The sequence below is a fragment of the Scophthalmus maximus genome, chromosome 15, assembly GCF_022379125.1.
Source record: "Scophthalmus maximus strain ysfricsl-2021 chromosome 15, ASM2237912v1, whole genome shotgun sequence".
Lineage (NCBI taxonomy): Eukaryota > Metazoa > Chordata > Actinopteri > Pleuronectiformes > Scophthalmidae > Scophthalmus > Scophthalmus maximus.
In genome coordinates this window covers 3,989,747-4,017,741 of record NC_061529.1, presented here as the reverse complement: position 1 = coordinate 4,017,741, position 27,995 = coordinate 3,989,747, and the positions used below count along the sequence as shown (strand labels likewise).

The window sequence follows — 27,995 nt, the reverse complement described above, 5'->3', positions numbered from 1 at the left end:
CAGCCGTCGGCACCAGCCGCTCCGATAATGGCTGCAGTCGAGGTGGCACTTTCCGGGACGCCGTGTTGTTCCGACTCGCTCGACACAAATTAAACAAACAACACTCACCCGAGCAGATTCGGGCTTCAACTGAAACTCCGTCGCCTCTGAGCCGGGGAGTTCACGTCGGAGCTCGATGACCAAGCTAACTCACCAGTGGAAGCTAAGCTAACTTCCCCCCCGCTGCCGCTGCCGCCGCCGCGTCGTCCTCTTCCTCGTCGACCCCGGTTTGCTTTGTTTTTGTTTTTTGTTTGTTTTGTTTTTGTTTGTTTCTTCCTGAACTCCCCCACCCCACCCCCCCCGGGTCCGGAGATGTCATCGTGGCTGGGCGGACTGGGCTCCGGCCTCGGCCAGTCCCTGGGCCAGGTCGGCGGCAGCCTGTCGACGTTCACCGGGCAGATATCGAACTTCACCAAAGACATGTTGCTGGAAGGCGCGGAGGAAGTCGAAGGTACGTGTGTGTTCATTGTACAGGTGCACACCTGTATTATATACTGTAAACATATAGTCGATTGACCGGTTGCTGGTTCCAGTGAATCTCCCTGCAATAAAAAACCCTTATTAATGGATACAGCTGTCGCCATGAGAAGCAAATGCAGTAGTTCCTACAAAACTCTTAACAGGGATGGCATCAACAAAAAAAAAAAAAGGCAACTTACATCCCATTTAAAGGATGTTATGATCAGGTGGAGACAGTCTCGGATTCATCAAACAGTCTGCATACGCTGTATACTGTAGTATACTTGTTCATCCTGAAATACAAAGCCTATGGTTTGGTTGTCATCCTGTCAACGTGTCATCATCTCTAAACCAGCAACTACAATAGTCGCTGAAAATATAAAAAACGAGAGGTACAGTTGTTTTTCCCCTGGCAACGGTCACGTTAGGGACAAGGGAAGCGCCAGGAAATCTCTCATCGTCAGCTGAGCTGTTGGAAACAGCCTGCTGGGAACACAGAGTACAGGGATTGTTTGATTCACGTTGGTTAAGAGCGATGGAGAGCTGCTCACAGATCAATCAGATAATGACGTTTTATTCTATAGGACAATGCTGATTCAAGTCTCGCAAGTTTCCTTTGTGTCCTGTAAAACACCTGGCTTTAATTCTAGCGTTTGATTCTCTCGAGTGCTTTTCGAGACGTAGTGTCTCGAGTGCTTAAATCAATACTTCCCCAACACATTTGCCCAATTATACTCAAGAGCACCAAACAAGCGAAAACAGTCGATGAGTGAGTGACAAAGCAAAGAGAACTTTGACCGCAGATCTCCAACTCACAGCTCCAGTCCGAAAGAAAAACACAAGTGTCAATTCTTATAACCGCGTACTGAAGGGGAGCAGTGGGCCAGCTGTGTGCAGCAGTTCTACACGTCAGACCTTAAACGCATTCGTTTGAGTAAACTCTTTCAAAGAGAGGGTGTTAAGTGTCAGTGGATTTACTTGTATGTGAGTCGTAATGAAGTTGTGTGTCAGCTGAGCTTCGTCCAGCTGTTGCGATCATCGCAAAGCTCAGACAAGATCGCGAGAAGCTGCCGACCTGCTCAGCCCCTACATGTTTGTTTGTCATATGAGCCGAACAAACCAGATCTGTGTGTGTGTGTGTGTGTGTGTGTGTGTGTGTGTGTGTGTGTGTGTGTGTGTGTGTGTGTGTGTGTGTGTGTGTGTGTGTGTGTGTGTGTGTGTGTGTGTGTGTGTGTGTGTGTGTGTGTGTGCGCGCGTGAGAGACTGAGACAGAGATGGGAAAAAAAACATCACCAGTCATTATCTCTTGAATGTGCTCGATGCTGTGGCATTTTGAAATTCATCTGATATAAATATTCCTCAGTGTCAGTGGTTTTTGCAATGCTATTTTTTCCCCCACTCATGTGACGACAGACGCTGCCACAGAACTGCACGTGTCCAACTCCAGGTTGGCTGAAGTCGAGGCTTCGTTCTCCACTCAGAAATCTGAGGTTAGATTCTTTGTATAACTATAGGCCTTTTCTCACCGTAGACATTTCCACTTCTTGTCACAACATGTTTAACGAACAACAAGGGTTTTGTCCCAGAACGCCATGACAGTGAGCCTTCAGTGTCCTGGCGCGGAAACAGTGAAGCAATATCAAATATTATTTACGCCACTGTTTGTCCGCAGTGAAAATGGCTGCCGACCTTGAGATTGTATGGTCCATATCTATAGTAGTTCCAAGTGTAATGTGTAGGTGGACATTTTTGGAAAATTACAGAGTTGTTACTTTGATGAAGATGAAACTATATATTCAAACCTGTTTTTTATTATGTATAATTTTTGGCATATTTCTGTCATTTACTTTCCTTGTTTTTTTCCCTTTTTGCTGCAGCACGACAGATTAAGAAAGCTGCACGCAGAGCTCGAGGAGAAGCTGGAGGCGTCGGAGATCCAGATCAAACGACAGTCTGCGGAATACAGGAGTCTTCTGCAACAGAAAGATGTACATACGTTTATAATCTTTAGGCCATCTCCACTATCTAGACTGTACACATCCCCATCAGTTGTGTTGTGTAGGACACATGACCTGCTGTAACCTCAAATTGTGTTATTGAATATCAGCACATAAAATTAGCTTCTTTCCATTTAGTATTTGTGTTGGTTCCTTTATCAATCAGTGAATCTCAGGTCATCAGAGTGGAAATATGTAGAGGAAAAAATCTAAATAATTTCATACATAAATACATCAATTATGAGGTGGTTAGACACAATACAAACAGTGGAAATTTAGTTTTTTTAAATATTTGAATTGACAGCCTACATTTTACAGGAATACAAAAAACAGTTTTACCTTGTGTAGCCAAGGTTAAGTCTTGTCTGGAAAGAAAATGTAGCCACTGTTAATTTATCTCCCACCAGGTGGAGATCAGTCACCTGAAAGCTCGGCAGAGTGGACTCCAGGAAGAAGTCCAGAAGCTGCAGCATTCGGCCCAGTCGGTGGCGTCCATTGGCTCCGCGGTGCTGCCCGTCACCACCGCCTCCTCCACGGCCACATCGTCCTCTGCTTCGTCTTACCTGTCGCGGCCCTCGGGCTCCCACCAGGGCTTCCACGCCGACGAGATGGACCTCAGCGACGTCATCTGGTCGCAGCAGGAGATCAACCGGCTGTCGACAGAAGTCATGCGACTGGAGGCTGAGGTCTCACACTGGAGGAGAATGTCTCAGGTAAATATTGGTATCTCTGAAAAAAAGTTCCCAGTAATGAATATCATGTGTTAAGAAATACTTACTGTGCCCAACCTGCAAAATCTTCATATCAACAGACATATTGAATTTATACATATCACATACCTACATTTCTATTACAGGCATCAACAGCAGCAGCAGCAGGAGCTGGTAATGGCGACCAGGGTGAGATTCTCAAACTTCAAAGGACTATTAAGGTAATTACCAAGGCTTTGTCTTGTGTGTTAAAGTAGAATGTAAATCATAAATGCTCTCGGAGTGATGTTACTGGGACTCTAACCTTGGTGTCTTGGTGCTTCTTTGGGACAGGAGCTGCGAGAGGAGATGAGTCGTGAGGTGGATGAACACCAGCATGAACTGGCAGCTCTGCAGGACGTCCAGCGGCAGAAGATGTCCGATGTCACGCGGCGACACAGAGAAGAGCTGTCGGAGTACGAGGAGAGGATAGAGGAGCTGGAGGAACAGATTCACTGTGGTGCGCCTCACTTTAACATTTTAGAAATGAAAACGTATTTTTCCTTCAAAGTTCAGCTGTTGCCAAGATTGCAAGACAAAATGTTTTTTGCTACTCTGGTACAAACACACAAAATAAACATCTCCTCCACGTCCTTCTCTCCAGGTGGTCAAACCAGTTCCTCTTCGGACGCCTCCCAGCTGCCCGAGCTCCAGAACCACATACAGTCCCTGCAGGAAGCGGCAGAGCAGCGGGAGAAGCAGCTGGCCGAGCTGTCTGCCAGCCTTGAGGAGGCGCGGGGGAAACAGGCCTCGCTGCAGCTGGAGAAGGACGAGGTCCAGGAAGAGAACGCCGGGCTGCTGCAGAATTACATGCGGCTGCAGGCATCTGTCTCCGAGCTCCAGACGCGAGTTCAGGAGCAGGAGGAGAAGGCTCTGCAGAAAGCCCAGCTAGACCACGAGATCCATGTTTTGAAAGAGAACCTTACAGGTAAACATCATTGTCTTGATGCTTGTTGAATTATGCTACTGAATACTGCAGTTTTTTTTAACACTGTAAGAAAATCTGATTATATTTTATGTGATAGTTTTTTATTGCCCTAACCTCAGATCAATATTGTACAGGCACAGAATATCGTCATGGACGTTTTTACTCTTGTTTTCCATATAAACAAAAATGTCTACTTTACAGCTGCAGAAAAGGAAATAGACAGATTGAAAAACCTGTCTGACGTAAGTGTGAATATAAATCATTAATCATAAATTATGCTAAATAGTTATACTAAATGTAGTGGAAGCTCTTAATGAACTTTTTTTGATTTAATTTTTTTACTTCAGGTTGAACCAAAGGAAGAAGTTGAGCATGCAGACATCTTAGAACTGAACACCATCATTGGGGTGTTGAGACAAGAGAAGGAACTCCTCGAAGAAGAAAAGGTTTGTTTTTCCTGATCCAGAACAATCAAGATTAATATCTGTAATTACTTCATTACTGTCATTGAATACACTGAATGTCTATATGTACTTATATATGTGTTACATGTAATTTATACAGCATTTGGATGTATGAAGTTATTTTTTGATACAGGAAAAAAGCAAGAGCTGAAGTTTAATAATGGTTTTTACCCTTTTAATTTGATTGATTAGTTTATTTGGTGTCTCCAGGTGCAATGATTTTAATAATATGACACACAATCTAGATATATAATTGAGTTCTCTTGGATCATATCAGATCCTGAGGTTCTTCTTACTTTTTTTTACAGCTCAATCTGCAAGAAAGACTTAAAGTAGCAGAGGAACAAATGGTGACTGATAACGGAGGTGATTCTGGAGAGTCGCAGTCAGTGGAGGATCTGAGGGTGGAGCTGGAGCGGAGAGAGAAGGCCCTGAGAGCCACCGAGGAGGAACGAGACACTCTGATGTCTGAGCTGGAAGAACTAGACCGGCAAAACCTGGAGGCAACGCAGGTCTGACTCATTATGAATCTATCTGTTATGATGTCACTGACATGTTTGATTATGTAAATATTTTCCACACATGCAGATCAAAGGGATCTTTCCCTTGTACATATCAGCAGATTTGTTTATGGTTTGTAAACCCACTGTTGAGTAACTGGTAATATTCAGTGTGAAATGACTACAGCCCGACAGGGGCCAACGCCATTAACGATATTAGGGAATATGAACTTTCTGTTACTGATTTTTATCGGCTAATATATGTAATATTTTAAGAAATAATTGGCAATGATCCCTAAGATGTCTTTATCAAACCCATATGACAAAGAAATGTAGATGAGGCTTGATATTTTACAGTTTAACCTTGAATTTAGTAGCTAAAAAGAAAACACAAATACAAGCAAATATATAGAACTTTTATTAAGAAAATTAACTTTTTTTAAAACGTAAAATGTTAACAAATGCACATATTTTTCTTCATCTTTAATTCTGTGAAATAACACATCAGCAAACATAGACTTAGATACCAATTCATCGTCGGGCTCTAGAAACAATAGATAATATTCCTGATTGTTATTGTCCTCTGGCACTGCCAAAACACAACAATATCAATCATTTCATATCAATCGAAATTATCTGACCTTTCAAGTCAAGACCAAATATTATGGTTCTAAACCCTTTACATTAGAGTGCAGCCACAATGTGGACATTATAACAGGTTATTGATTTTAGGTTTTGTTCTACCTTTTTGTCTATAGCATATGATCTCAGTGAAGGAGCAGCTCTCTGGGCAGCTGAAGGAGGCCGAAGCAGAGCTGACGAGACTGACCGCAGAGCTCAACACAACCAAAGACCATAGAAGGAAACTGGAGCAAGAGGTGGAGACCCAAAAGGAGAAGACCAGCCAGAGCGCTTTCACTCTTAACGACCTGCATATGGGTAAACAGCAGTTGGAACAGACGGTGAAGGAGCTGAAGGACAAACTGGGATGTGCGCAGGAGCAGAGCAGGGAGGCACGAAAAGAAACCACAGAGCTGAAGAGAACTTTGCAGGAGAAAGAGGAGCTGCTATCTGCTGCTAAGGCAGAGCTGCATCAGGCAGGGGAGAGAAGAAGTGAAGCATGGGGAACTAAAGAGGAGCTGGCAGGGAACGAGAGCGAGTTGACGGACCTCAGACGAGAGTTGGATGAAATGAGGAGCTCGCAGGAGAAGGTGATGTCCGCAGGCTATGAGTTGAAGATGGAGAATGGCAGGTTGAAGGCAGAGAATGAGCAGGCTCGGAGTAAAGTAAAGGAAGTGACCAAGCAGATGAAGGAGAGTCAGGTTGCTCTGAACAGGACCGTACTGGAAAAGGACACTCGCATCGAAGCGTTGAAGCTCGAGAAGAATCAGCTGGACGGCGATTTGAGGCAGGCTGAACGGACGCTGACCGAAAGGGCAAAACAGTACCAGCAGACGTTCGAGGAGTTGACTCGAGCCCGCTCCATGGACGCCTCGGCTTTACAGACAGAGCACGAACGCGCCATCAAACTCAACCAGGAGAAAGACGTGGAGATAGCCCAGCTGCGGAGAGACATGGAGCAGATGGCGTCGGATCACAGAGACACCAACGAGATGCTCTCGATCACAGTCGCGGGGCAGAAGCAGCTGACAGATCTGCTGCAGGAGAAGGACATCTTCATGGATACTGTCAAACAAAACGCTGCGGATATACAAGCGGAGATGGAGAACAGTATCTTTGTTGCGACCAAAGAAGCCGAAATGCTCCGAAAGGCACTGGAGGAGAAGGATAGACAGCTGGGGGGTATGAAGGAGGAGAACAGCCATTTGAAAGAGGAGATCGACCGCATTAGAGATCAGCAGAGCAGACCGCAACCTCTGTCTGAGCCCAGGACCCTGGACATTATCACGGAGCTGGAGACGGAGATCACCCAGCTCACGTCCAGCAGGGACGGTCTGGATGAGGAGGTCCAGACCCTGAGGAGAACCACGGAGGAGCAGCAGGCCTCCCTCCTGCTGTCGCAGCAATCCCTGCAGGCTCAGCAGAGCGAGCTCGAGCAGGCTCGCGCTCGCAATCAGCAGACCACTCTCAACTACGACCGACTCATACATGCCCGGGACGAAGACATAGCTCGCCTGCAGCAGACGCTAGACCGGCTCAGTGTGAGCCAGGGCCGCGCCGACTCGCCACCTGTGCAGGGGGAGGTCATCCTGCAGGAGGATAAGACCCAGACGCTAAATCAGGAGAACGGCAACGAGAAGCACGACCTGTCCAAGGTCGAAATAGAAAAACTGGTGAGAGGCATCAAGGAGAAAGAGACGGAGATCAGCCAACTGAACGAGAAAAACCTCTCGTTGACCAGACAACTGGATCAGCTGGTGGTGTCTCGCGACGAGGTGGGTAAACTCTCTCAGGCGATCCTGCAGAAGGATCTCGAGATCCAGGCGCTTCATGCCCGCATCTCCATGGGCGGCGGTGGCGGACACAGCCAGGACGTCATGTTCCTGCAGCAGCAGCTGCAGGCGTACGCCGTGGAGAGAGAGCAAGTGCTGGCCGTGCTCAACGAGAAGGCCAGGGAGAACAGCCAGCTTCGCTCAGATTACCACCGCCTCATGGATATCATGGCGGGGAAGGAAGCGGCTCTGCTTAAGCTCCAGCAGGAGAACCAGCGCCTCTCCAACATGAGCGACCCCTCGGGAAGCCAGGAGATGTTCAAGGAGACCATCCAGAACCTGTCCCGCATCATCAGGGAGAAGGACATCGAGATCGACGCGTTGACCCAGAAGTGCCAAACCCTGGTGACCGTCCTGCAGGCGTCCTCCGGAGAGACTGGCGCAGGCTCGGGCGGCGTCAGCAGCAACCAGTTCGAGGAGCTGCTGCAGGAGAGGGACGCGCTGAAGCAGCAGGTGAAGAAGATGGAGGAGTGGAAGCAGCAGGTGATCACGACCATCAAGAACATGCAGCACGAGTCAGCGCAGCTGCAGGAGGAGCTGATTAGGCTGCAGGGTCAGGTGACTGCCGACAGCGACTCAAGCTCCAAACTGTCGGTGGACTACGCTCGACTGATCCAGAGCTACGAGCAGAAGGAGAGGAGACTGGGAAGTCTGGGTCAGGAACTTGCTCAGGTCCAGCAGACCATCACCCAGCTCAGCTCCACCAAGGACGTCCTGTTGGGTAAACTGGACGGTGCAGCGCAGACTCCTGCTGAAGCTGTAGTTGCTCAGTACAGTGAACCCTCTCTCACGACAGACGCTCCCAGCCACCAGACAGCGTCACCCGTCAACAACGAGAATCTGCAGGGAGAACTTGAACAATTGCAAAGACAGCTGGCTGAGAAGGAAAACATGATCAGGACTCTTCAGGAGAACAACCACCGTCTCTCCAACTCGGCGTCCGCCTCGGAGAACGATCAGAGGACTCAGGCCGAGGAGGTTCGGCAGATCCGGGAGAGGCTCGACGCTCAGCAGAGATCGGTGAGGGAGAAAGACCTGCTCATCAAGACCAAAGGAGACCAACTGATTCACGTCAGCGAGGCGCTGCGCAACCGCGAGAACGACAACGAGGTGCTGAAACAGGCCGTGACCAACCTGAAAGAGCGGGCTCTCATTCTGGAAATGGACGTGAGGAAGCTGAAGGAGGAGAACGAGCTCGTTGTGGCACGCTCGCGAGAAAAGGAGTCGGAGTTCAGGGCACTGCAGGAAACCAACATGCAGTTCTCCCTCCTCCTCAGGGAAAAGGAGTTTGAACTGAGTGCGATGAGCGAGAAATCGGCAACCGTGGAGAGGATGCTGAAGGACAAAGAGCAGGTCGGTTGGCGCAGAGACTTCAAAGTTATTCGTGCCTCCTTGATGGAAAGAAACACACCCAACATATAATCTGATTTTCAGTTGTCATTTTTCTTTCCCTCTGTGACACAGGGTAAGTCCGGTGAGCTGAATCAGCTCCTGAATGAACTGAAGTCCATGCAGGAGAAGGCTGTAGCCTTCCAGCTGGAGAGGGATCAGGTGATGATGGCACTCAAGCAGAAACAAATGGAGACCACGGCAGTACAGACTGAGGTACAGTAGGAGAACAGATAATATTCACTCATCAGACTTCAAGTTTAACTAACTCTTGTTAAGAATCTATTTTGCAAACTTCAAATTTAAAGTTGAATTCAAATTCAATTTGCTTCCACAAAAATATGCAGTACCTATTTATTTCAAGCTGTCCATTTCTCAAAATGACAGTTCACTATTCACATCACAGTTAGCAAGTGATGATGCTTCATTGTGTTGTCCAGAAGCATTAATAATATGCTGTCATAAATTCCATTTTTCTTTTCTGGAAAACCTTTTAAAGTCTGCAAAAAGTCAAATTTGCTGTGTCGTCCTCGTAGGTCTACACGTTATATGATGGCGTTTCTGTTTCTTTCACAGCTTCAGCACGTGAGGGATAAAGAGCAGCGTCTCAACTTGGAGCTTGAGCGGCTGCGCAATCACCTCTTGGAGATTGAGGACTCGTACACGAGAGAGGCCGTCTCCGCAGAGGACAGGGAGACAGAACTACGAAGGAGGGTGGCGATGCTGGACGAGAAACTGGCCACATCCTCGAGTGCAGTGGAGAACGCCAGGTTAGCGTAAATTTGAACTGCAGACTTCAATTTTTCTAGCAAATATTGATTTTCTTTGCAATTAAAATAGAAAAACAAACGAGCATCCATTCTGATTATGACTTATCTATCTTTTTCATTCTACTGTTTTATGCTGTCGCTATCTAAGTTTTGCTTGTGCCCTTATATCCAAATTGCTATCTAACAATTTCTCCCATTAATGCGAGGTGCCTTACACTGATTTTGTTGGGGAGAAAAACATGTTTTGTTTCATTGTTAATGTGGTTCCTTCTGTGTTTTCTCCCTGTCTGCCTGCTGCCTCCAGCCAACAGGCCAGCATGCAGGTGGAGTCTCTGCAGGAGCAGCTGAGCAGAGTGGTGAAGCAGAGGGACGACGCACTCATACAACTCCGAACGTCCCAGGAGCAGGTCAACCAGTATGCAGTGTCGCTGTCCAACCTGCAGATGGTGCTAGAGCAATTCCAACAAGGCGAGTCACCAGAATTAATCTTTTGTGTGCTGTAATATTTTTGGACAATGCTTCCTTTCTGAAAATCAGGCAACCAGGTGGCTGCGATGATGCAGTTTGTTTGTAGTCTGGCAAGGATTTTTTTTTTTTTTAAATTGTAATAACAGGTTTATTCTCTCTTTCCTCCATCAGAAGAGAAAACCATGTACTCGGCAGAACTCGAAAAAAACAGGAGGGAGAAGGAGGAGTGGAGAAGAAAAGCTCTGAAGGCGGAAGACCAAGCATCTGCTCTTCAGGTTAACCAAAAAAATCAATAACCTGATCAGAGAATCCATTAATTTCTATCTACGGTTATTGACGGTTTTGTTCTGTTCGGACAGATGAACCTCGACGAGGCGAACTCTGCCCTGGATTCAGCATCTCGCCTCACTGATCAGCTCGATCTGAAAGAGGAGCAACTTGAAGAGCTGACAAAACAAGGTGAGTCAACTTCAGCACGTCTACAAAAGTTTTTTATGGTCACTACAATATAATGTTGAATGGGAATGTTTTGATTATCACAGTAAAGTCCTTTTAAACTTCAGCTTTCCAGTTTTGTCCTCTTGAGGTTGTGATAAAATTAAAGTTTTATATCAATTTGATTTAACGACCACAAACTCTACTCTGCGTAATTTATATCAGGTGTTACAGAAAGCACCAGCCATCCTTCGTTGGCTTTCTCTGCCTTGGCAGCTTTTGGACATTATTATTTTTTCCTCTTTCCCAGAGTCATATTTCTTTTTTAGTGTCCTTATCACTGGCTGAGTAGCAGACAAAATCATGAGCCCCCCTGAACCTTCCCTGGTTAGAATCTCCCATATTATTTTTTTTTGTCACACTCAGCAGATTTCCCTGGTATCACACTCAGATATGACCATTACCTCAGAGCAAATTCTCAGACTCAAACTGATATGATGCCGTACTGTATGTTTGCTTTACTCACTTTGTCGCCTATGGGGAATTTACATTGGGTCTATAAATAGTTTATTAACTGTGAGAATGTGCTGAACCAACATTATGCCCCCTGAAAACCTACATCCAAACGACAGAGCTAGTAACTAACAATCAATCACTGCCATTTTGAAAATTGCCAGACTCCTCACAGCCTCTTCCAAACGTAGATGAAAAAATATTCAGTACACGGCACAATAAAATGCCTTTTCAACTTTTTAGATTCAATTTCAATTGTTCCCACCAGGAAGCTGTACATTATATGTATCCCTGCTCATTGTTGTCTTTCTGAAACACATTATTTTGTAAGAAAATCTTAATATTGGTCAGGAATTCCTTCGCTCACATATTAAGAAAGATTTGAAATAACTTTGTTATTAATGTTGTGCCCCTTTTGCTTAATACAATTAATAGCATATTCTATCTCACTTGGCTCAACATGAATCAATAAACAACAATAAATCTTATGTGTTTGTATTTACTGATTACTTTACTTCTAATATTTTATATCTTTATACAAAATAAAGTGTAAATATTTTTGTGTGTGTGCGTGGCAGTGGATGTGAGACAGGAGATGTTGGAGGAGGCGCAGAGGAAAGTGATGAGCCTTCTGAACAGCACGGAGGGGAAGATAGATAAGTAAGTTCGGAGTATGATTTTGATTAGATCATATTAAATCCTCATGTGGTTTTCATTGCACTTGTTTATTTCCAAGTGAAATGTCCAACAGTTTTCAAGGGAGTGGGGGAAAAAAGGATCATTAAATTATTGACGTCTGTAACTTTAAGCACATTTTTTGTTGCTCCCGACTCTTAATTTGAAGATTTTTATGTTTTTTCTTTAATTTCACTATGAGTGTTCCTGCACCTTTAGCTTCATAAACCCCCGAAAACCCTATTGGATTACTTGATGAATTCATTGTTACAAAGCTGAAAACGAGGCTTTTGTTTCTTGGCTCATGACATTTTGGAGATACACATTTTTTTCTACTGGACAGCAACCAGAAAAAGTTGTATCCTCCCAACCGAAAGTAACTTCTCCAAAGGGTTGGAATTGCTCGAAAACAAATCTTATATGCATCTGTCCATCCTCTAAACCTAGAATTACGTCACGCCTTGTTACTAACGTTGTTCTGTCTCCAGGGTCCTGATGCGTAACCTGTTCTTAGGATACTTCCACTCACCCAAAACCAAGCGTGCTGACGTGCTGAGGCTCATGGGAAACGTTTTGGGACTGAGTCGAGAAGATGTCGATAAGGTGAGAGACCAAAATGAAGTTAGCAAGCTTCTTGACCATCACGTCCTCATCGTTAAAAGGCGATGATCGCTCAAGGATTTACACGCTATGTCACTGAGCCTGACTCTGTCTAAAAATATCAGCGGGTCTAAAGCTCTGCCTTTAACACATCGGAGACAGAGTTTTCTGTCCAAATCCAGTTCTCATGGAAAATATTTTTATCATTTTTGTTGCGTACAGTAAATCTTACCTGAGTTCAAGTCTGTAGTTCACAGCTCTCTTGCTAAAAGTCTGTATGAAAGTAGAGTTGATAAAAATACTACAGAGGTAATGCTGCTGTGGCACGATCCTTACAAAAAGTCTAACTTGAATCATGAGCCTCACCAAATTTGGGAGGTCAGCGACATCACATTGGAATTTTTTCCTGACACAATAACCTTTAAAGATACTTGATGTGCAGAGTAATTCCACCATCTACCAATAAAGAAAGTATTTGTCTATTATTCACATACTCTGACCATCACAGTTCACTCAAAATTTTGTTCTGTTTTTAAAATGTTTGATTAGTTAAACATCACTACAAAACTCATTGTCCAACATTTACTTTTCACTCCCTGAAAAACCCCTATCAGCGCTCAACCCTGCAAAACAAAGCGTTTCCTTACGCAGATCTTCTGGCAGGCGCCCTGTGGGAGGCCGTCCAGCGATTCCAAAGTAAATTACCCAACACTCTTAAAGGAAAACAGATACAGAGTGAGAGGCGAAATGCGATTACAGCTCCTCCGAAGACCCATTTTTTTTATTGTGTTGGAGGTCATTCCACTCTTTTGCCCTCATATCCTGTTAATGCCATTTAAATTTTCCATTCAACTCGTGTGTTAACGGCCGTCTTTTCAGAGTGGGCCTCTGTGGAGCAGCTCCTAACCTCCGCTCTGGTGCACATTAAGCCCAGGGCCGTGATCCATGCTCTCTCTATATATGGGGTCCATCCAGCTGAATCCTGTCAGCCAGAATGACGCTGACGATCAGGGAGTATGAATGACGGTGAATCATAAAAGCCACAAGCTTCTACTAGGAGTGCGGCCTGTCAGCAAAGAAACAGGGGGCCAGCTCACTCTGGAATTCAACTCCTTCCAAAGAATTATTTTCCAGAAAGTGGTGACAAGCGGAAAGGAACCCAAGGGCAATTAAAACAGAAAATAATCTGACCACTTCTTTAATAACAGAAGAAAGTCCGAATGGATCCGTGAATTTGTCTTGGCCGAGTCGGGATAGATAACTTCTGATGTTTATTTTAATCATGTGATATTGGGAGTCCGAGCTGTTTTGGAGACGTTTACTTCCTCTGAAAATTCCACAACCCTTTGTCCACACTTCCCTTACCTTTCATCTTTTGTCCGTGTAGATGTTGGAGGGCGATGGGCGCCACGGTGTCACCGGATGGGTGTCGAGTTGGCTCGGAGGCCGAGGAGCACAGAGCGTCCCGAACACTCCACATTTGACCACCAGCGGCCAGGGGCTCAACTCGGTAAGATACGACACATGAAGGTTCTTATACCACAGAGACACACACAGATGGTATCTCAGGTCTGATTCTGCCTCGTGTTGTATAATGTACAATGATCACACTTCGGTCAAGACGCCGAACATGACATCAGCATAACTAGAGGAACACAAGTATTTAAAGGGGCCAGAACGAGAAGAGAGCGTAATGTGCACACGAACAGTGGCGAAAAAGATGAATCAAATTCTTGTGAAATTAATAAATGCTTTACCAAAAAAGCCAAAACCATGCAGTTGTAGCGTAAAACAAAGAATTCAGTGTGTTTTTATTGTGTCACACAGGCGGAGAGTGACAGCAAAGCTTATTTTCACCTTTCACCAGAGAGCAAAGTGAAGAAAATGGCTAATCTTTCTGAGAAGTCGAAAACGAAAAAGCTAGTAAAGATCACAACACAGCGGAAGTGCTACACATCTGTTAACGGAGAACATTTCTTTTTTTAGGACAAAGCATAGTAGTTGTACATTGCAACATATTTGACACATTTATTGAAAATATGGCACAGTTTTAGAAGTATCACGTGTCATTCCTCCCCTGGAAGCGTGTGCTCTGCTGGATTTTCCTTGATCTCTCACCCGGATGCCATTGTGAAACTCCTCGCCACTCTATATTAGGATATTTAACCTGTTGGGACTATTAAATTAAGTGCTCTCTTCCCGTTCTTTTGTTGCAGTCCTTCTCAGAAATGTTTGTGAAGTTCCTGGAGATGGAGTCGACTCCCTCGCTTCCCGCGCCGAAGCTCCCATTTCACGACATCAATCCTCTGAGTGCCCCGCCCCCGAGGAGAACCGGCACCGCTGCAGCTTCCAGCAACATCGCAGGTAAAAAAAAACACGAGCCCTTTGGGAATTAACTGCTAAATCACTCGCGTCAGACGGGGGATGTGTTGTTCCACATCGAAACTCATCTAAAATGTAAACCTCTGTCTCTCCTCCCAGGAGCCGCGGCAGCAGCCAGCAAGCGAGCCGGCGAGTCCAATCCTTTCCTGGCGCCTCGCTCGGCGGCTGTGCCTCTGCTCGGCGGCTCCACCTCCAGTGGCTCGGGAGGCCACCTGCTGATGAAGCCCATCTCCGGCCACCTGCCCTCCTTCACGCCCGTGCCGGTGTCGGCCGAGGACAGCGGCGGAGCTGTGCTCAAAGACTTGTTAAAGCAGTGATCGGTTATTTTACACTACACAGACTGAAATGTTTTGAGCAGGTCTGCTACTTGATTGGTGCTCCTTTTTTTTTGTGGCGGGGGGGGGGGGGGGGGTTCCTGAAAGGCTTAATATTCCCCTTTTTTTGGAAGGGCATTAATTCTTTTTTGTCTTTTTTTTAGAATCAGTCGTAGTTACTGTTCTATGCAATAGTGTCTCCCTTTACTCATCACTGTTTCCTACATTGCAACATTGTCAGCTTACTCCTTACTTTTTTTTAAATTCATCGCATCAGTCCTGAACACAAGTGACCTTGCAAACTCACCGTGTGCAGTTCAATACCTGTGAGTCGAGTCCAATCACACGTCCTTCAGTTGTCATACTTATTTCTTGTCTTTTTACTCTTAATTTTCAACAGCGCAGGAACTGTTTCTCATCCAGGACGTTCCTCTGGCAGCAGCCCGTGTGTCGAGATTTATGTGGTTTCACTACATCTGTTAAAACCATAGATTTTTTTTTTTCTTTCGCTTTAATGGTGTCTTCTCCAGACAGTCAGACTATGATATGCAACGAGTGTTGTAATTATGGCTGTAACCGCTGACTGGCCGATCAGAGGGCTCGAGACCGCTCTTACGCTCAAGTACAGTACTATTATATAGTTATATATATGTAAACTGGTGGCATTTGTTTTTTGTTTTTTTTCTCCTATTTATAGGCACCAAGGAAGTTCTGGAAGAAAAAGTGCCTGCATTATTTAATTTTTCTTGTGCTAATTAGGTAGTTGTAAAATCAGGATTGTAAATGGTTGATATAAATATATATAAATATATATATTTACAAAATGTAAAAAATAAAAAATAAAAACCTGCACATTTAAAAAAGAAGTTTTGCCTGACCGGAGCTTGGCCACCTTCAAGGTGAGCCGCTCTGAATTTTTGTATCAACATCAGTCAGCCTGCAGAAGGAATGGAACAGGTTTTTGGGTTTTTTTCCAGATTGATAACGTGTATAAACTGTAAATCTTCCACCGTAAGAAGAATTTTTGTAGATGTCAAATCAGAAACTCGGGTTACCTTGAACTTGGATGATCTCTAGCCGAGGTGCTTATAGCACCCGCTGCTTTAATTGGGAATTTTCGAATCTAATAAATGTTCTCCTGACCCCTCTTCACTCGTGTTTCTCGTCTTTGTAATTTTCTTCCTGCAACGCTGCAGGAACCAGAACCAGATGTGGCAACTGCTACTATACTGCGTGGATCGATTGCGTTGTTCGCGCCAGATGTTTCAGATGTTATTGTTGAGTTGTGAGTGGAGTGGTCTGTTTTCCCAAGATATAATACCCCCCCCCCCCCCTTCTCTCTCTCCAACAGCTCAGGAGTCGCGCGCAAGAAGTGACTGCTCTGCTGTGGGGCCACAGTCTCTGACTGGAGGAGGGGGGGCTGTCTCTCCCTGAGTGAATCCAGCTGTTGTGGAAGTGGCTCGGAAGGGGGCCCGTCAATTTGCATCGCTGAATAATCTTTAGAGAAGACGGAGCAGTCCATTTTGAGAAAGGCATTCCCTCCTGCAACAACTTGGTCGATGTACCGGAGCTTTCAGCTCGACCAGACGGCGACTAATGATAACCTGGTGTCGCTTTGCGTAAAGGCGCATAGTTTGGAGAGGGGGGGGGCTGCTGCGTACAGAGGCGAGGAATTTTACGGGTCGTCTGAATCTTCCCTTTGAGACAGCTCCAATAGGAAAACCATAAACCATGCTTTTTGAAATACGCAGCTTCAGGTCTTGCTCTTCTGCAAGGTGAGTAATCTTCATCGTTGGTCCTTATCGTCGCCGTCCTTTAAGTTGAGCTTGTTTTTTTGGGGGGGGGGGGGGGGTTTGCTTTAGTTGTGTGTTTGAATGAGAAATGCAGCTGGATGTCGTCAGGGTTTCTTTTTTAAACCAAAAACATCAATCTCCCCTCTCCCTCTTTGCAGGATGTTGGCAGCTCTTGTATTTATCCTGCTCTGTATCCAGCCTGGACACGGACAGGTAACACAACACCTTGCTCCATTGAGTTCACCTTTTAAAAGAGGTTTCATTCATACAGACCGAGGTCATGGTCGTGAAATGTCATCATGCCTTCTGGTTTGAATGTAGTTAACTGCTTTCATGATAGAAGACAGTCAATGTAAAAAAAGGGATGACAGCCTTGGCAGAATCAACAGATACAACTTATAATTATTGTACTGTCTCATGAATAATAATCAGATTGTATGACTAGTTTTGTCTACTTTGTCAGAAATTCTAGCAGCTCCAGGTGAAATGAAAACATGAATAATTTCCAACCACCTCTTGATCGTCTCCCCCACAGTCCTGCACAGAAGGGTTCGCATACGACCGCAGGGCGAGACAGTGTGTAGGTGAGTGACATGACTTCTACTCTCTTGTAACGAGAAGAGTTACTATATTCCCCCTCAATTTAGCAGCAAACTTAATCTGGAGTGGGAGGAAAACCACTTTATAAGAAAGTTTTAGCGTGAAAGGTAAATGAATCGCACGCCCCCAGATGTTCTGGACGCAGGAATGTCCTTATCGGCGCAGTCCCTTTTCTCTTCCAGATGTGGACGAGTGCCGCGTCCTGCCAGACGCCTGCCGCGGAGACATGCGCTGTGTGAACCAGAACGGCGGCTACCTGTGCCTGCCGAGGACCCTGTACAACCAGCCGTTCAGACCGGAGACCCCGGCCCTGCCCGAGCCGGCTTACCCGGACACGTCGGGCGTATTCTCGGACCCCTCCTTCATCCCCGCGGCCAGGTCCGTGGAGCCCAGCTACCCCAGAGTGAGGGGCACCGCGCAGTGCGTCCTGGGATACTCTGCCGCGGAGGATGGCACCTGTAACGGTGAGTCGGTGGCTGCACACATTCCCCTTGGTGATGGAGGAACAACTCCCTCCCTTTAAATATGTGTAAATGTTCTCAATACAAGAAGAGGTACAGAGAGATTATCAGCGAAATGGACTCCAGAGAATTCATATGCTATAATAATACGTAAGCAGCATTTTATAGGTGAAGCTGCTCGAGGTGGAGATAGTTTGAACCAATCTATAGTGAAAACAGTGGGACTGTTAAACGTAGCCGTTCCAATCCTAGGGTTTGGTTCCCTTCCAAAGGGTCAGGGGTCGGGGAGTAATCAGTGCGGCCCTGAGAGGATTAATGGGGTATAGGAAAGAAGGAAAACAAACATTTGATAAAAAAATAAATAATAATAATTGTTGTCATTCTTTGTATTCTTCTCCTTGATCAACAGGATTTTTACTTCTTTGGGTTGCACGAACTGTTTTAAATGAAACCATCTGACACCAAACGTTCAGAGGGGAAATGTCTCCGGGGTGCAAACAGCTCACAACATCACGAGGGGGGAGTTATAAAACAGAAAAAAAAGCCTGGGAACAACTGGATTCATTTTTAATGATGAGGCGTTGTTCTGTGTAGGCTATATGATTTTAATGTGAAACTTTAATCTGTAAAGTGACCAGTTACTACTAAATGTTGAGCAGGAAAAAAAGTTAATGTTTTAGAAAAGTATAGAGTAGCTAACAATGGAAATACTGTCTTTAAATTAGCTACTCTGTACTTAAGAAAAGTACTTTAGTAAATGCACATCATTACTTTCTACTAATTGCACCGATGTGATTGGCCTCCTCAGATGTTCAGTCTGGTCCACTGCTTCACTGCCCCAGGACAGTTGAGCCTCAGATTAGAATCATCACATCCTGTTGTGTTTCATGTCTCCGAGACAGATTTAAAATGTACAAAACCAAAGTCTGTGCTCATTGTTATTCTAGTTCTTTGCTTTTAGTTGTTCACAGCGGGGTCGGCGTGTTCTCCCGTTCATCATGTCAGCGAAGGGCGGCCAATGAGCATGAAGCCAGTTTTTTTTTTTTTTAAATAATTCTGCCACCACAGTGGGACGTTGAACACTTAACACTGCTGGTGACAATAGTTCAGGGGGATTTTAGTCGTGTCTGAGCAAAATGCTAACCTGCTGATGTTGGGAAGGAGTAATGTGTTTACCATGCTCATTGCTCACAATCAGATTGTTTGCATTTTTGCGAATTATCGCTAAAACACAGATGGGACTTTTGTCACAGACTGTACTTTATTTGACCCGATGACGGCACCGGATGAAAAGTCAGAGGATCAAAGTTATTACAGTAAGTTATTACAGTTCACCCTGAGGGGGATTTCAATTGCAATCCAATCTTTTCCAATCCAATTTTCAATGTAATCCATGCAATATAGGAACGGTTTGATCCCTCCAGCCAGTCTGCTACCATGGCTTCAGATTGATCTTATAACCCTTAAACCCAGTATTGCTTCCCTGTTGCTTGCAATGAGAGGCAACGATGGAAGGTGTCTGTCCGTCTGCCGCTGCAGCTGTTTCGCAGTTTGCGTGAAAGTTTTAGCAAGACAGTCGCAACATCCGCCACCTCCCGCTTCCTATCAAGTGTTCGTGTGAACCTAAAAGCACGAGGGGACACAAGGGGAAAGGAGATATAGGCCGTAAGTTCTGTGCAAGTCGATGAAGATTGCAATTGAACTCCATGGAAATTGTATGAATCCATCAGTTCGCAGGCACAGATGTTTTATTGTTGATGCTCGGCGCAGCAGCACCAGGGGCCTCGAGGTTCCTCGCAGGGAGGACATTTATTCTTTCTGATTGACTCTGTTGCACTTCAGAGCCACGAGAGAGCCCAGCTGTCAGACACACACTGAATATCTGATGCCCCCCCCCCAGCTGAGTTTAAATACGTCACAATAATCCCGGTGTGTCTAGCGGGGATAAGCAGTACGGGCTCCTCCAAGACCATTTTGGGTGTTTTTTTCCTGTCGTTTTGGATCAGTCAGACGTGAGCCTGTGATGAATGGAAAATGTACACATGCAGTACAGTTTTTCTCCCTTCTGAAGAGAGAGAGGGAGCTTTAGAGTTTTAGGTCATGCACAAATACGGACCGGTTTTCTCTTTGCAGGGGAGAAAGTCTGTCAGGGAAATCGGCTCACACAACCTCGTTTGAGTAAACTGCACCAGCCGAATGCCAAAAAACATGAGGTCACCCGCAGCCAAATCTGTGCCCGGCTGGAGCCTGGGGAACAGGCATGCCTCTGTGGGGGCCAATCGAAAAAAAAGTCCTCACTCCGTGTGTGTGTGTGTGTGTGTGTGTGTGTGGTGATGTAATGGGGGTGTTGTTGATTGATGTAGCCATGGGGCAGAAACTACACAGACGGTGACTTCCTGTCTGGACATTTAACAAACATGGCTTTGTCTTTAAGTTAATGGCCTCACACTCCAACGGTGTCAGTAATGGCCCCAGTCTGGGAGAACAATAGAAGAAATTCAAAAACTACAAACACAGTCTGTGTTGATAGCTCTACAATGTAACTCATCCAGCCATAAAAAAAAGGAATTAGTGACATTAGCGACTGAAGTTGGGTGACAAGACGTGGTTTGCAGTCGGTATTTGCATGACCAGACACTGACAGTGGCAGATGAAGAGAATATGTCGTTGTAATATGGGTGAACTGATCCTTTAAGCGTGGGGCGCATATTGCTCTGCTGGCACACTTTTACCCACTGTATCACAAATCAGATATATCAAATTATTGCCTCAGGACTAGAAACCGCATCGTCTTGTGTTCCTCATTTTCCCACGGGACCGTAATATTCATTTCCGCTCATAATGGAGTTTGGGGTATTTTCATGTTTGGAGGATTACACGCTCCTCTGTGGCTTGAGAACAAGTTCCAACCTTGTGGGTTTATGAGCCCTCTTTGGATGAAGCCCCCAAAAAAAATAAAAAAATGCATGCAAGTTGATCTGAAAACAACAGTTGTTTGTTATATATTTGCCATTCTACGTTTTTCTAATTGCTTAATTCTTATTATCAGATTCTGGGATCAGTTTTGTTTCAATGTAGTTTGAGAGGAGATGATGAACATGAACATGGCCTCGTCTCACCGGGGATTAGTTTGAATCAGTTTCTGGGAGAAATTTGGTGTCAATATCTTTCAGCTGTTTTCTTACATTTCATATACTTTTGACCGACTCTGGCTGAATTCACATTCACGGCATTTCCAAAAAAAAACCACGTCCGTCACGTCTTCTCTGACGCTGACGGGGTCGTCGGCAGCGACCCCAAAGATTGTGGGCAGCTCGTGAAACAGTCTATATAAGGAGCTGAAGCGAAACACTGAACTGTGTGTGTGTGTGTGTGTGTGTGTGTGTGTGTGTGTGTGTGTGTGTGTGTGTGTGTGTGTGTGTGTGTGTGTGTGTGTGTGTGTGTGTGTGTGTGTGTGTGTGTGTGTGTGTGTGTGTGTGTGTGTGTGTGTGTGTGTGTGTGTGTGTGTGTGTGTGGGAGATCTGCAGTAAGGCTACACATGGGGTGCAGATGAGGTTCATTCAGCGAGGTATCGACTGTTAACCGCAAGCAGGTGCCGGGGGCGGCTGTTGTGGCTGTTGGCCAGTGGCCGAGGGCTCTGGGCCTCCTCCTCCACCCCCGTGAAGGACCAGCGGTCCAAGTTGGCACACAGGGCAACGGTCCCGTCCCACCGACAGACGTTATCGCTCTTCATAGCTGCCTGTCCAAACAAAGAGTCGGGCTCCCACCCACTTCCCCCCACTGGTTTTTCTAGAGATCAGTGACTTCATGGTCTGAGAACCGTAAACAGAGGCCGGAATTTTTCGATATATCATATCCTCATAAGGAAATGTAGCTATTATGATGTGGTGTGTGTGTGTGTGTGTGTGTGTGAAAGCTGCTCCAAGGGCGTCAAAGGAATTTCAGATCGTAATCGGAGTAATCTCTAATCCTGTGCAAAAACAACCGTCGTAACTTGATAATGCACTGCACGCCGAGGTGTTAACGGTTGTGTTAAGAGTCTCTCAAACACCAGGGTGGTGAAAACCCGAGTGTCGGAGAAACAAACCTTTTGACCTTTTGAAATCCCCAAGCCTGCAGGAAAAAACTTCTAGTCTGGCGGATCAAGTGCATTTGAGCGAGGCACCTTTAACCCTCAACTGCTGCAGTGGAGTTAACTTCAGGGGACGACTGAATGTGCACATGCGCATCCATGGAGGCTGTAGAACCTTGAGATGCACAAACAAAACAAGGTTCCTCCTACAGAAGACCATGTGGGTGAAACATCGTCGATGGATGGATGGATGGATGGATGGATGGACTTTATCGATCCCAAACTGAGAAATTCCGACAATCATTGGAAGGGAACACAAGGGTTGCTTTGGTCCAAGATGCTGATGCTAGTGCTTCACCCTAGTGGTAGTGAATATTATATAAACCCTTTAGTGCCAGTGGTACCGCCGCACACTCGTGACCCCACTCACAAATGAAGACAGCAACTAAAGAATTAGAGAAAAAAACTGATGAAACAATAACTTCTCCTCCTCTCTCTGTTGCAGACATTGACGAGTGTGAGACAAACTCTCACCACTGTAACCCCACCCAGGTCTGCATCAACACGGCAGGCGGGTACACCTGCTCCTGCAGCGAGGGATACTGGCTCATCGGAGGACAGTGTCAGGGTGAGTGGACCGTTGGATTTTTTTTTAAACATTTGCATAACCATTGTCAAATTAACTTGGTACCTGTGTAGTTTGTTGGAATGCTGTGGCGCATTCAAGGAAGCTCTGACATATGGAAGTCAAAGATTTGTTCTCGAAAAGCGCTTGTTCTGATAGGTTATGGCGTGTGGGAAAGAAGACGTGGACATGTGAAATGATAATGGGAATTTAGTCTGTAAAGTTTTCCTTGAAATCCCCTTCAGGAAAGAAAGAGATATCATTACACCCCCTGCTGGCAGTTTCATTACCTGGTGACAAAACATCTACCAAGCAGGTTTCTATTTTCTGGAAAATATTAATGTAATGACAGCCTTAAGTTGAGGCAACAAAACTGATCTGGCAGCTTGTACATGTAGATGTAATTAATGGCCCAAACCATGCAAAACCACCAAAAGTGGTAAAATTATTATGAACAAAAGTAGGGATATTGATGCATGTACATCTTGAAATTTAGATCATACTTCTTGTGAGCACAGTTTGGAAAGTTTATCAAAGTCAATGCTGCTTCTCTTCTCTGTTGACAAAATGCCATTGTAACTTCTGAAAGCATTAGCTCCTCCTCTAGAGGAACAGCGCCCTCCTCTGGTTTTAAGCAGTACAGCAGCTCAGAAGTTTTTTTTATTGATATACTGTATAACAGTAAACATATATATATATATACATATGTTGTGGTTCATAACCAGTTGGCCTTTTTTCCTTTTTTGACCAGATATTGACGAATGTCGCTATGGTTACTGCCAACAGCTGTGTGCCAACGTCCCTGGCTCTTACTCCTGCTCCTGTAACCCCGGCTTCATCCTCAACCCAGACAGCAGGACCTGCCAAGGTACATGCACACACACACACGCGCACACGCGCACACGCACACACACACACACACACACACACACACACACACACACACACACTGTTCCAGTGTCGCGTTAACCACCGTCCACTATTTTGTCCCCTCAGACGTGGACGAGTGTGAAGATGAACCGTGCAGTCACGGCTGCTTCAACACCTACGGCTCCTTCATGTGCAACTGTGACGAGGGATTCGAGTTGGCATCCGATGGCACCTCTTGCATCGGTAGGCAGAGATGATTGCATTTTTGTTTTTTAATTTTTGTGTGTAATAATTCTTTCATTGAAAGTGCCATTTCATGACTTCCACGCTGTCGGTCATGAGAGCAGTTTGGTTTAAACAATAAAGTTTGAGTTCGAGTTGATGTAGTGCCGAACACTGAGTGGTCCTCACACTCTTTATTCCTTATTCTTTATTCATTCAGATTTCTTTTTTTAAATTCCCTGTAGACTTGGATGAGTGCAGCTTCTCTGAGTTTCTGTGTCAGCACAGATGTGTGAACACACCCGGCTCTTTCTCCTGCATCTGTCCGCCGGGATATTATGTATACGAGGACGGCAGGAGTTGTGAAGGTAAGAGGATGAGGACGCAGTCACGACCGTACAGTAACTTGTTCATCTGTTGTCAACTTAACAGCAGCAGTTTGTATACAGTCTTGCTGTATATTTTTATTAGGAAAGTTTTTGCTTTGTTCCAATTTGCCTGGGATATTTTTCATCTGTCACCTAACGTGTATTATTATTGTTTTTTATTTGGTTGAAATGGCACATGTGCAGAAATTATCTGAAGATGTTTAAGAAAAATTAAGATGACAGTTAGAAAAGCTGCACATTTTTTATATCAGCTAATGTCTAAAACAATTATTTCCTTGTTTTGTATCATGATGTACAATTTTTTTGATTATCTCATTATTACTGACTGTTTTATTGATGTTTATTTGAATGTTGTTTCTGTGATGATGATGATGATGATGATGATGATGCTGTTTTAACTGACTCTGATTGTTGTGTGTTTGATTTTGAAGATATCAATGAATGTGACACTGGTAACAACACCTGTACAACAGCACAAGTATGTTTCAATTTCCAGGGAGGCTACACATGCCTGGATGCTTTACAGTGTCGCCCTCCCTACATCGAAGTTACTGACAAGTGAGTTTTCCCGCCACTCAAGTCTTGGATCCTTTCGTCACAAATTTACATTCAATCAGTTAAAATCATCTGTTATATTCCTGGAAATCTGAACTCCCCCCCACGTCTCCTCCTGTCCTGTGCAGCCAGTGCATGTGTTCAGCTGAGAACCCTGCCTGCAGGGAAAAGCCCTTCACCATTTTGTACCGACACATGGACTTGTCGTCGGGGCGCAGTGTGCCTGCAGACATCTTCCAGATGCAGGCCACCACGCGATACCCGGGCGCCTTCTACATCTTCCAGATTAAGTCGGGCAACGATGGACGGGAGTTTTACATGAGGGTGAGTGTTTCTGAGAGGAATCTAGCACCCTGTAGACATGAACGTGAAGTGATGCTACTTAATAACGAAATGTCACAAGAAGATGAACGCCACAAATGAATTACTTTATTTTAAGTTTATAAGCACTAAACATGACAATAGACATTTTAAAAAGAATCTATAACAAACTGTTAGTAGTTGTCAGCCAATATAAGACTTGATTAATGCAATTTTCCAGCAAGTGTAACTGCCCCTGTGGACACCCGTACGTGGAGGCTGCTATTTAAATCAATAATCAATGACAATACAATAAAACACAGTTATAATAATATAAAAAATGTCCTTATACATAGAAGTTATAATACATTATTTAATGCCCTTATATCGGCTTAAAACTACATTATAGTGTATTTTAAACTATTTATTTATGATTTTGTTCCATAATGAATGCTAAATAGGAGTAAGTAAAGTGTTAACAACACTATGGATTTGGTTTGTTTATGCAGAAAGTAAATAGAGCTCATCTACTGTAATAAGAGCAACAGCTGGGCAGAAAGCTCGAGCCACGGTGGATTAACAGACAAAGAAACACAAACTCAGAACATCAGAAAATCCAAGTAAATTTCCAAACTGAGCAGGACAGAAAAATGTCTGTGGTGTTTGATTCTTACGCAATCTGCAGAAGAAGAGAAGCGCCGCAGCTGTGAGCGTTTAGTTGCACAAGATGCTTGCCGACAAAATCAACAACAAAAAAACGGTCTAACGTGAACATCGTGCTCATTTTCAAGGTTGTTAGTGACCAAGTTGTGTCCGGATAAATCTACAAAACAGGATGAAACCGATTTAAGATCCAGGCAGGATGAAGAACCACAGACAGTCTTGCGCTGAGTAGCAGTTTTAAAGCAGGCGTGTTTTGCGGCCTTCCCTGGCTCAACCTATCAAGATCCGTGTCACACCTGAGGCGTGCGCCGACGTGTGCTCTGTTGCACCTGTAACCACACTCACTGGCGATGTCACTGGGGCAACGTATAGGCAGCTGAACCACCAGAGGCCAGCAAAAACAAGATTGTTGGTCTTATTTTTTCAAAACAACATTGAACTCGAAAAAAAATGTCCGCCCTGTACCATGACTTCATTTATATAAACATGTATATGGGAACTTGTAAAACTCATATACATAATGAAAGATGGCAATTATGTCATCCCAAAATGAATCACACCTCGTTAAATGTGCAATTCTGAATATAAAACCATGGAAATAAATGATTCAGCCCTTGAGTCATTTGTTCACATCCCCATAGGCCCTTTTCACAGAAGAACATTTTGACATGTTACAGCGTGACAAGCACAGTTATGTCATATTATTGGTTAAACATATTTATTTATCCCTACTATGAATATATAGAGCTCAGTGACTGTCAAGAAGGGAAAAGATTGTTCAACAGGAAGTGCCCAAGCTGTCAGCGCAGTGTGCAGCCAGTAGATGGAGCAGTGAGTGAGTGTGTGTGTGTGTGTGTGTGTGTGTGTGTGTGTGTGTGTGTGTGTGTGTGTGTGTGTGTGTGTGTGTGTGTGTGTGTGTGTGTGTGTGTGTGTGTGTGTGTGTGTGTGTGTGTGTGTGTGGCATGTTGATTTTGTAGGACACATGAGTCAAATAAAGACACACAGAGTATAAAGTATAAAAACCGCTTGTTGTGTGATGAATTGAAAACCCGATCTCTGTCATCCTTGTTAAAACAAGCCCTGCAACCGTCACATCCTCTTCCTCCTCTTCTTCTTCTTCTTCATCTTCTTCTTCCTCACGTTCCTCTCGTGTCTCTCGTCCTCTTCTTCACACCGTAGCAAACCAGCAACGTGAGCGCCACTCTGATCCTGTCGCGGCCGATCACGGGGCCGAAGGAGGTGGTGCTGGACCTGGAGATGGTCACCGTCAACAACGTCATCAACTTCCGAGGCAGCTCCATCATACGCCTGACGATATTTGTGTCGGAGCATCCGTTCTGAGTGTCCCCAATGAACTGCATCGCCCCCCAAAGAATCAGGTTGCACTCGACCAGCCGCAGCTGATGTGTAATGCTTTGTTGGTTTGAGACAGCTCATCACTTTTTTTTAAACGTTATGTCATCCTTAATTAAAGACACGTCCGATAAAGACTCAGCCAAGTTCTGCTGATGGGAAAACACTCGAATCCCCGCCCTGCTTTAATGGACACCGAGCTTTTATGGCTGCGATATGTACTTTCAACACCGAGGGATATTTATGGTGAACGATTTCCTCTGTTTAGAAAATGATCTAATAATGATGGAAGTTACCCTCAACTTAAAAACACCCAGTATCTCCTCTGTACAGTTGTTGTTTTCCCCAGTTGTCTGTGAATCTCCATCCCCTCAGATAAGCTGTGAATGAGTTTCCAAGAGCCGTCATTGAATCACGAGCGACCGCTGAGCTAATTTTTTACTGAGCAGAAGTGTAATTGTGCATTTGGAGTGGCAATATTTGAAATGATGTAACTATCAGTCATAAACTGAATTATTGATCACAGTTTTTTTTTCATGTCCAATAAAATGTCTTCACCACACAACTGACCCTGGCATGAGCGGGATCCTGGACTCTTAAAGCTACAGTGCCTTCTGGGATTATGATGTGATACTTTGGGGAATATTATCAAATTAAAACAGATAATTCATTTTAGAAACACTCAACCATATCTGAGGGATGTGGGCGCACGGTAACAACTTTTATGATTATGATTAATCTTTTTTTTTTTTTTAAACGTCTGGGGCCATCTAGCAAATTTGGGGGCTTTGAGAGCACAATATATTTTTTTAAGGATTATACATCAAATTACAGATATTGGGTTTTGCTGATGAGTGGAATATATTTTGGGATTATATCAATAATTTTTGAGGCGCTACACCAATATTTGGAAACGGTGAAGCACTATAGCAAAAGGTGGGATTATATATATTTGTA

General features: G+C 44.7%; 2 protein-coding genes across 2 annotated transcripts; both read left to right on the top strand.

Annotated features, from left to right (window-relative positions):
• trip11 (thyroid hormone receptor interactor 11) lies at nucleotides 1-16,287 on the top strand. The gene is made up of 21 exons (XM_035610206.2): nucleotides 1-490; nucleotides 1,912-1,988; nucleotides 2,376-2,486; nucleotides 2,903-3,208; nucleotides 3,352-3,426; nucleotides 3,539-3,704; nucleotides 3,849-4,172; nucleotides 4,374-4,414; nucleotides 4,520-4,618; nucleotides 4,945-5,148; nucleotides 5,895-8,942; nucleotides 9,054-9,194; nucleotides 9,555-9,748; nucleotides 10,053-10,216; nucleotides 10,388-10,491; nucleotides 10,576-10,675; nucleotides 11,743-11,824; nucleotides 12,328-12,442; nucleotides 13,827-13,949; nucleotides 14,656-14,803; nucleotides 14,921-16,287. The coding sequence occupies exons 1-21, from the start codon at nucleotides 352-354 to the stop codon at nucleotides 15,136-15,138; spliced, it is 5,979 nt and encodes a 1,992-aa protein (XP_035466099.2). The 5' UTR covers nucleotides 1-351; the 3' UTR covers nucleotides 15,139-16,287.
• A 220-nt stretch (nucleotides 16,288-16,507) lies between these two features.
• Nucleotides 16,508-27,600, top strand: fbln5 (fibulin 5). Its single transcript, XM_035610211.2, has 11 exons — nucleotides 16,508-16,910; nucleotides 17,087-17,141; nucleotides 17,464-17,512; nucleotides 17,711-17,992; nucleotides 22,567-22,689; nucleotides 23,438-23,554; nucleotides 23,683-23,799; nucleotides 24,024-24,146; nucleotides 24,599-24,725; nucleotides 24,851-25,046; nucleotides 26,865-27,600. The coding sequence occupies exons 1-11, from the start codon at nucleotides 16,867-16,869 to the stop codon at nucleotides 27,024-27,026; spliced, it is 1,395 nt and encodes a 464-aa protein (XP_035466104.1). The 5' UTR covers nucleotides 16,508-16,866; the 3' UTR covers nucleotides 27,027-27,600.
• Nucleotides 27,601-27,995: the final 395 nt, after the last annotated feature.